General features: G+C 34.8%; 1 protein-coding gene across 1 annotated transcript in view; it reads left to right on the top strand.

Moving 5' to 3' along the window:
• The first annotated feature begins 9,982 nt into the window (after positions 1 to 9,982).
• The window catches only part of LOC118006383 (potassium/sodium hyperpolarization-activated cyclic nucleotide-gated channel 1-like), a 359,980-nt gene continuing 359,944 nt past the window's right edge, over positions 9,983 to 10,018 (top strand). The window contains exon 1 of the mRNA XM_034999004.1: positions 9,983 to 9,993. Within this exon, the coding sequence (XP_034854895.1) occupies positions 9,983 to 9,993 (11 nt within the window). The remainder of the gene's footprint in view (positions 9,994 to 10,018) is intronic.

Raw genomic sequence — 10,018 nt, 5'->3', positions numbered from 1 at the left:
GACTTATTTTTCTATAAAGTTGTTTTAAAGTAAAGAGTAATGGAGTTGTAAAGTATTAAGGCAAAAAGTCAACATTATGCTTATTAAATAAGACTCCTGCTACTCAATAGAATGCTTGATTGCCTGCTAATATCCGTAAAGCTTGGAACTAACTAAGTAGATATCACCCGTCCAAACTATGGATCTGTTATCTAGGATGCATTTTCAGTAGTACATATTTAGAGTGGAGGCAGAAGTGAGTACATAATTTTGCATTTGTGATGATTTGTTTTGAGAATTAATACCAATTATTTTCTGCAAAGACACTGATGCATATAAGGAAAATTGTGCTATGGCTATAGCATAAACAGTATTGCTTTTTTATGTAAAAATACTGATTAATACAAATCAAAATAAATACGATGCCAACATCTCTCATTTCCTGACTTGTTAATTTTAGCCATTTTTTTAAAGCCATTCTGACTGGCGTGAGGTGGTATCTTATTGTGGTTTTGATTTGTATTTCCCTGATGCCGAGTGATGTTGAACATTTTTTCGTGTGTCTGTTGGCCATTTGGATGTTTTCTTTGGAGAAATGTCTGTTCATGTCTCCTCCCCATTTCTTGATTGGATGTTTGTTCTTTGGGTATAGAGTTTGATAAGCTCTTTATAGATTTTGGATACTAGCCCTTTATATGATAAGACATTTGCAAATATCTTCTCCCATTCTGTCAGTCGTCTTTTGGATTTGTTGACTGTTTCCTTTGCATGCAAAAGCTTTTAATCTTGATGAAGTCCCACTAGTTCATTTTTGCCTGTTTCCCTTGCCTTTGGAGACATGTCTAGCAAAGAGTTGCTGCGGCTGAGGTCAGAAAGGTTGCTGCCTGTGTTCTCCTTAAGGATTTTGATGGATTCTTGTCTCACATTTAGGTCTTTCATCCATTTTGAGTCTATTTTTGTGTGTGGTGTAAGGAAATGGCCCAGTTTCATTCTTCTGCATGTGGCTGTCCAATTTTCCCAACACCATTTGTTGAAGAGACTCTTTTTTCCATTGGATATTCTTTCCTGCTTTGTCGAAGATTAGCTGACCATAGAGTTGAGGGTCCATTTCTGGGCTCTCTATTCTGTTCCATTGATCCATGTATCTGTTTTTGTGCCAGTACCATATTTCCTGATGATGACAGCTTTGTAATAGAGCTTGAAATCTGGGATTGTGAGGCCATCAGCTTTTTAGATTCCACATATGAGTGAAATCATATGGTATTTGTCTTTCTCAGTTTGACTTATTTCACTTAGCATGATATCCCCTAGGTCCATCCATATTGTCACAAATTACAAGATCTCATCCTTTTTAAATGCTGCTTAATATTTGATTATATATATCATATATATCACATATATACATATATATACATATATACCAAACATACATATCCATGCATACACACACACACCACATCTTTATCCATTCATCTATCAATGGACATGTAGGTTGCTTCCTTACCTTAGCTATTATAAGTAATACTGCAATAAACCCTTGGATGTTTAGCAAACAGTAAGAGAATGACAGGTTTACCCACCTGGACCAGCATAGGTTTCTGGGAAGATTGCAGGCCAGATATCAAACGAACCACTCCGTAACCTGAGGGAACCATGATGTTTGAAAAATACCCTTCTAAACATTCTTATTGCTGCCCTCTGTGGCTCATTTCTTGAAAGGGGTTGGGGTTCACAAGACTAGCCAGTATGGGTCCCATGGCTTCCTCCTCCATCCTCTTACTATGCAGGCTAAACTAAGTCCTTATTTATTTACAAGAATATGCGGAATCTGTTCACATTTCTTCAGAGTTTTAATCTAGTTAAGTTTTATGTATTCAGTTTTTTAAGTCTTTTCTCAGAATTTGGGCTTTCTATTTCTTTAATCATCTTTCCCCCCCTATTCTTTTCTGGATACCTTCCTGCTTGTCCCCACATTTTCATGATACTGAGGTCCCCAAAACACAGAAATATTCAAGAGATACTTATATACTGAAATTATAATACAGTGCCTTTATTTCTTAAAGCCTTGAGTATTCACGCATTCATTTATTCGGTAGATATCTAGAGAGTTCACTGTAGTTGTGGACACTGCATTAGACAATGGGGATATAATAAAAAGTAGAAATACATGTGATTCCTGACTACAGTACCTCTACTGTAGTTGGAGAAATAGACCTTAGAAAAATTGTCCACATACATATCAAAATACAAAGCATTTGTGTGTGTGTGTGTGTGTGTGTGTATGTGTGTCTGTATGAGGGAAAAAAAGCCAGAGTACTTAGAAACTGTATGACTGGGGTACTAGGCCAAGTGTGGAGGTTATTTCTTCATTCATCAATAAAGCGTTGTCATTGCCTTCCATAAAAATACCAAGGGAAGCCTTGTGAAAGCTTGTGCCCACCCAAATATTTTTTTGCAATCTTGTATGAAGTGAGACTAAGTGTCTTTAGGATATGTTGTTATTTTTTTATTGACCAACAATTACAACTCTAAGCAAAAGCAGTATGCTGGCTAAGGAAAAAGTTTTACTCAAATCCTAAATCCCTTTTCCACATCGCCAATTTGCCACCCCCTCACTCCCACCCAAAAATATATTTTGCCCCTTATTTCCCCCTGGATTAGGCTTAATACATTCTAAGGTTCATGTGCCACACAGGTTCAGAGGAAAAAGAGGAGTGACTGTAGCTTAGAGACTTTAGGATTGTGCTAGAGGATGAAGAAGGTAAAGAAGAGGAGAAAGGGATGAAGTGTATTCCAAGCACTTGCAGGGCACAATTGTGCAGAAGAAATGAAGAAAAGGAGGCACAAAGGACAAGTAATTAGATTAGCCTTCTAAAGCTCCATGAGCAGGTTGAGGATTAGTGAGAGAAAAGGTCAGAAAGATTGGGTAGGAATGTAAATTAAGATGTTTACATCGATTTTAAGTTGTCAACAGTTTCGGCATGATTTAATTCTCATGAACATATTTTATAGGTTGATACTTCTCTTGTAATCTTTTGTTATTATGTAACACTCTATGGGTTTTGAAATAAAGACCTTTGAGTTAGTAATCTTAAAACACAGCAAAATAATTATTTTAAGAATTGCTGTCTTTGACACATATAAGATCAGTTCTTGAGTCCTTTTTTTTTTTTTTTTTCCAGTTATCTCTCTGGGTACCAAGAAAACTTGGAAATTTTATGTCTTCACAAGTTTTCTGTTTTTGTTATTTACTTTTTTTAGCTATTAAAGAAGCTAAACCACAACCTGTCACTTACCTGAAAGTGGAAGTCACATCGTTTAAAGATGAACTGAAATGTACAAATCAAAAAAACCTCTCGCAGAATTTTATAAATTTATAGTTAGTTTTAAAATTTCCTACAAGGTACGGGGCTACAGGAAAAGCTCATGTAACTCCCACCTATTAATGGGATTCAGTTATCTGTGGAGAAACATCTTATTGTGGATATAGTGTCTGTTAAAACAAAAAAAAAGATTTAATAAGTGTCACTGAATGAAGAGGGGAGGGATGAAAGAAGAGATGCCAAACATATTTCTAGTTACAGCTATTTAGAAACATACGTATATGGGGACTGAAGTGGAGTATTCATTCAGTTCATTTGTAGGGGACTGAAAATTTCTCATACTGCTAGTTTGCTTAAAATATGCCCAGGTGTTTATGTGAATTACCCAGACAATTAAAGAAATTTGGTCCTCAGTTCTTAAATATTCCACGGTAAATGTTATGCCGCCCACACACCCTTGATAGTTGTTACAGACCGGTGAACATATGCTCCTGGGAGAAGCACATTCTTCCTTGACACATCACCCATTCTGCTCCTCAGATAGCATGCAGCTGCCAAAGGGTGAAAACCTCAATGTAATTCAAGTATGAAATAGCATCTTTAGTATTGTTTTAGAGGGAAAAAAAAAACATAAACTAAATGGAAGTAATATTTCTATTATCCATGTAGAACCTAAAATCCATGGACATAAATAATTTTCAAGTTCAGAAGTTGTTTTTTAAAATAAATAAGTAGATTTTGATTATTTCTAAAGGTATTTTGAAGAAAATATGGTACTATGAAATTTATAATTATAAGCAGAAGGTAATGCTTTTAATTGAGCTTTTATTTGATCATATTCTTGGCTGTCCTTGATCATGATCCCTCATTTTAATTGGGAAAACAAGGTTTTTAAAAATATATGATGAGAAAATACTTGATGTAGCCTTGGATTTGTTTGATCTCATAACAGCCAAAGCATTGACTAAAAATATAAATACTCCACCAGACCTGATAGCTTTCATGGTATTTAATCCCTTTATCTGTACCTTGTGCCTATTTCTCTTGGTCTTCCTAGTGCAGCCTAGAAACTGGCACAGCTTTAGTACTCAGGGAATACACATGGCATTGTGCACACCAATTCAAGTTTCTGTAGCTGTATAAATAAAGTATCAATTACTGACTCTCTGAAATCTATTTGCCCAGTTCTTCTGTCCTTCCCCCAAGGATAACTTGATCTCTCTCCTTGGTGTGCCCTAGGATTGCTCTTTTTATAGGTCTAATATAGAACTTATAATATTTTATTTATTTATTTATTTATTTATTTATTTATTTATTTATTTATTTATTTATTTTAAAGATTTTATTTATTTGACAGAGACACAGTGAGAGAGGGAACACAAGCAGGGGGAGTGGGAAAGGGAGAATCAGGCTTCCCATGGAGCAGGGAGCCCGATGCGGGGCTCTATCCCAGGACCCTGGGACCATGACCTGAGCCGAAGGCAGACGCTTAACGACTGAGCCACCCAGGCGCCCCAGGACTTACAATATTTTAGAAAATACTGTTGTTTATCTTTCCTAGACTTTCTTTTCTTGAGGACTGGACTGTGTCTAATTCTCTTTGTATGCTTCATGACAAGCCTAGGAAGTAGTACGTATTTATTGATAAATTGTTTGTGCTGTGAATAAAATACAACTTCAGGATCTCCTCAGCAAATGGTCTCTTTGAATTTCTTTAATAATAGTACTTTTTAAAATGGATGACCAATTGTTTTTCTCTTTTGGAAACCCAGAGTACTTATAATGTACTATTTATGAACATGTCTTAAACTTTCTCCTATCTTAAGTACAATTTTTCATTTTCCTTTTAAGTTGAGGTTCTTGCAGTCAGAATTTATATATAATTTATATTTGCATTTCTCAGATAATACCTACTATGTAGAAGGTAGCCAATGCATATTTGTTGGAATTATTATAATGTAACCATCAGGAGAAAATATTTGGTAATAAATTTGACTTTTGCTTTCCAAAAGCTTTTTGCCTTTAGAGCATCTGAATTGACTTTGGTTTATACACTAGTGAGAGATCTTTGCAGGCCACGGCAGAAAAAGTTCAGAAATCACCTCTGAAATAGGAAATTTCATAGCTCCTTTATTTTGAAGATGTGTATTACTGTATGGTAATAGGGACAGATAAACTATCATGTTTATTCTCTGGGAATGCACATAAACTCTCAGTGGCTTCCGTATTGAAAGGCACAGAAACCAAAGACCAGCCATTTAGCCGTACCTGCAGCACCGTCGTCTGCTCCCCTTAGGAGCTTAGAACTTCCCTTGTGGAAACAATTTTGTTTCCATTTCAGATAGGTAACTGATAAGGGCGGGTGCCACGTGTGGTTATGCTGCCCTACTCTGCTACCAAGTGTGCGTTTATTTTGTTTCCATATTGCTCTTAAATCCTTGATTCATTTATTTAAGCATTGACTGTGGTGGAAGGAGCATAAGCATGATAATTGGTCACGGGTTCAAAAGCAGTTTTACTCATTTCTTCCCTGCAAAAATTTAAGAACGTCCCTTAATTGGATGGATTTCAGTTTCCTCTTAAATTTAGATAATGCTGCCAGCTCTTTGATTGTTATGCGTTTCAAATGAGACAATGTTTACAAAACACCTATTATAAATGTTACTTATGCTTTATTGCCTTGATGCTGCTTTCCTTTTTAATACTCAATGAGGTAAATTATTATATACAGAAATCAGGATCTTGAACCCGTTCAAAAACTTCCATAAAATGTAAACATTTTACAGACTTGGGCACACAGTAAGTGCTTTGATACTGATTTTGAACCTTCCATCATACCCTCAAGCTAGAGCAATAATGCGAAAGATCTGTGTGGCTTTGGCAGCTTAGGCATGAACAAAGAGGATAAGGGTTTGTTGGGATTTGCAGAGTAACAAGAAACTTAGGGAAGTGACCTATATTATCAGTGACAAGAAAGATAAACCAGATAATTTGAAAACACAGGCAATGCAGTGGGAAGATTGTGGTGGCAATGAGGGAAGAATTATTCTGAAATTAAAACCTCTAACTTGAATAAAACTTAAATTAGGTATGTATTTAGACAGGGAAGAATTCACTCATCTCCTTCTTTTCAGAATTTTGCAGTGGATGGATAAAAGTATATCAGCAAATGTAAAGCCGTTAGGAGCTGATAGTCTTTTTTTTTTTTTTTTTTGCAATTGCTTTGTATTTATTGCACTTATTCTTTTTCCCCCTTTTTCTCTCCAAATTTTTACTTAAATTCTAGTTAACATATAGTGCAGTCTTGGTTTCAGGAGTAGAATTCAGTGATTCATCTCTTATATGTAACACCCTGTACTCATCACAACACATGTCCTCTTTAATACACATCACCGCCCATCTAGCCCAATCCCTCCTCACCTCCCTCCATCAACCCTGTTTGTTCTCTGTCCTTAAGAGTCTCTTATGATCTCATTTAATTGAGCTTCAAAATAAAAATGTCTTCAGTGTCTGTGTCATGGGACTATCTCTTGGTAAAGTGCTAATATGGAGTTTCTTTTAGTCTGTCCTTGGAAATAGTTAAAAAAATGGACGTCAACTTAATGAATTTTACACTAGAGTGAATGGCACTAGAACACATTTTGACATGACCACTGACAATATTTTTATTTTCCTTAAAGGAATGAAGTGCCGAGAGTCATAGTGGAGAAAAAAAAAATTTAAAAATTACTTTGTGGTAAATCAAATGAAAATACTAAGAAGCTAAGGGGTAGTTTTAGATTGGACTTTTTAAAGTTAAGCAGTAGAAGCTATTTTATGCAGTTTGTACTCACCTTTTATAATTAATAATTTTTGTTTTATGGAAAATCTGTATGTCACCATAAAGATAGAAAACTGCAGTGTAGAACTACTTAATCTTGAGGAGTTCTTTCCTATTCTGTACCTTTTGAAGTGAAATTGCAGAGGAACAAGGAGGTAGAAAGACGTGTTTGCTTTTGCCTGGATTGGTACAGATCTTAATACCATTGTAGGGATTAAATTTCCATCCCATTAGCTCATTTTAATAAATAAGATTATCTAAATGTAATATACCTCCTACCCATCTCATGTTTTCATTGGGTAAATTGCTATGTTTACTTAAAAACCTCTAAATATCTTCAAAAATGGTTTAACTTAGTTTTGTCCATAACTTAGGCTAAACGTTCCTACAATTAGGATCTTAGCAAGGTTTTACTGTAGTAAGAAAACTAGTGTATTTGCACTTCAAATTGCCTATATTTGAATGGTCTGTGTTTTCTCATACCTTCATTCCACACTCCCCATAGACAATAAATGTGGCCTTGGAGGACATTAAGGCATTAGATCAGATAACAGACCTGATCAAGAAAACTTCTTTGCAAAGCTTAGAAAAGGCATATCCTATAAAACATCAACCCCCATATGAGTAGTCTGTAAATAGTGAGGTTTGTAAAGTGACGAAGGATGTCTGAGAACCCCTCAGATCAGAGTTCAGGTATTGGCTGCTTGAGATTTGATGCGGTGAATTGCCACTGATGTACTATAAAGAGGACATAGCATTTATGAGAAGTCTTCATTTTTCAACAGATATGTGCCCCAAAATGGGTGAAGGGGAGTTGGAGTTACAGGCTTCCAGTTATGGAATGAAAGTCACAGGGATAAAAGCTACAGCTTAGGGAGTATAGTCAATGGTGTTGTGATAGCATTGTAGGATGCCAGTTGGGGAACATAGCATAACAGACTTGTTGTTGTATACCTAAAACTAATGTAACATTTTGTGTCAACTGTACTCAATTAAAAGAGAGGATATGTATCTAATAATCAGGCTACTGGACTTTTGAAAATTAAATCAGCTTTAAATAAAATTTGAAAAATAATTGCAAGGACTGTGTGTTTAATAAAAGGTAAATCCAGCTGGACATTTGTTTATTTACTTAGATTGATAAATAATTTGGTTTACAAACATGCCCAATTTATGGTTCATATCTAAAAATATAATTTTTAGCAGCGAGTCTTAAGTGAATACTAGGACAGGTTTGTCACATAATTTGACTTCAACCACAGGTAAAATAGTGGCCACATATAAATCTGGTATCATTTTAAGGATTTAATCAGAAGTTCTTCCATTCCACTTAACGAAAATATTTCTTTCATTAGAGAGGGGGAGAAGAGAATCTTTCATTCAATATTTAGACAGACAGATTTAAAGGCAAGGACCTCCAGTAGTGAAACATGGTAGTTTTTAAATTTAAGGCTTTAAGTTAGAAATATTTGGCATCAGATTATTTCAACTGGTGCAGCTATTATAAGGATCATGGGAACTCTTGTTAGGTCAGTGGGGGTTATCTTTATTTACCACAAGCCTTATAGAAGTATGCAAATGGGTAGAAAAAAGAAAGAAGGATGATTGAATTTTCAGTTCCTCAAAGTTTAATATCATGGACGAATCTTTACAATGCTACTTTTTCTCTTCAAAAAACTCATGGGGGGAAATAGATTCTTAACATAAAAAAATTTCTCTATGAGAAGTAATTATTTTATTAGTAATTAAACTTACAGTTATTAGTGATACATTAATTATAATTGTAATACTATTTTATTTTGTCTATTTTATCCACTTTCAGTATAAGGTAAAATGGTTACTAGGTAATTACTGTAATTGTCAAGGCTGTTGCTTCCCAGTGAGTGCCCTCTCTGCTTTGCTGGTTTTTCAGAGGAACTTGCTGTATAACAGGTTCTGTACTCTACACTTTGCGTACATAATTGCATGCCATCTTCCTGCAGAGAAACTCAGAGTAGTGTAAGAAAATTGAAGTTCATGGCAGTTAAATACCTTGCCCAAACCCATAGAGCTAGTGGAACTGGGATTTGAACCCTAGTCTGCCTTTAAAGTCCAACCAAGATCCTTTACAAATGTTGTCTCTCTAAAGCAGGATGAATAGAAGGAGATGGGTTTTGTGATATACCAAACCAAGTGTCAAATCCAAAACTGCTTTGTTTTCAGGCTGTTTAACCTCAGAACATATTCCTAATCTCTTTGTTTCCTTTTTAATCTGTTACAATGTCTTCTATGTTATAAAAACCCTCAATTAGAAAAATCCAGAGTTGTATAAAGGATAAGGTAAGAAATTATTTACTGCATTAATGACTCATTGTCTTATTAAAAAGGATTTCTTTATACCCACTGAAGTGTATGTTTCCATTAAAAATTCAATTAATGTATCTTCTTAACTTTTGTTGTCCTAGATATTGTCTACATTACTGTAGAAGTTAAACAGAAGATAAAAATACAGTTTTGAACTTCAAAGAACTTATATCCATGAGTACTATATAGAATTGTTGAATCACTATATTGTACACCTGAAACTAATATAACATTCTATGTTAACTATTCTGGAATTGAAATTAAAAACCTAATAAAATTTTAAAAGGAACTTAAATCCAGGAATGATGGAAGAAACAAAAATAAATAATTAGTAACAAAAGGAAAAATAAAATAAGCATGCTGAAAATATATATTGCTCTGGGGGTTGCTAAAAAAAAAAAAACAACTAAGAAACTCAGTATCAGAACAAGACTTGAAGGGTAGGTAGAGTGCAAATAGGAAAATGAGTAAATAGACTGGAATAAACTGTATCTCCTATACGTTTACCTAGGTGAGCATGATGGCAAGGTAAGAGTAAGTACTTTCTTGCTTA

The sequence above is a fragment of the Mirounga leonina genome, unplaced genomic scaffold, assembly GCF_011800145.1.
Source record: "Mirounga leonina isolate KUSES-001 unplaced genomic scaffold, KU_Mleo_1.0 Mir_96, whole genome shotgun sequence".
Taxonomy (NCBI): Eukaryota; Metazoa; Chordata; class Mammalia; order Carnivora; family Phocidae; genus Mirounga; species Mirounga leonina.
Note: the sequence above shows the minus strand (reverse complement) of the source record. Positions and strands in the feature narration are given on the sequence as shown.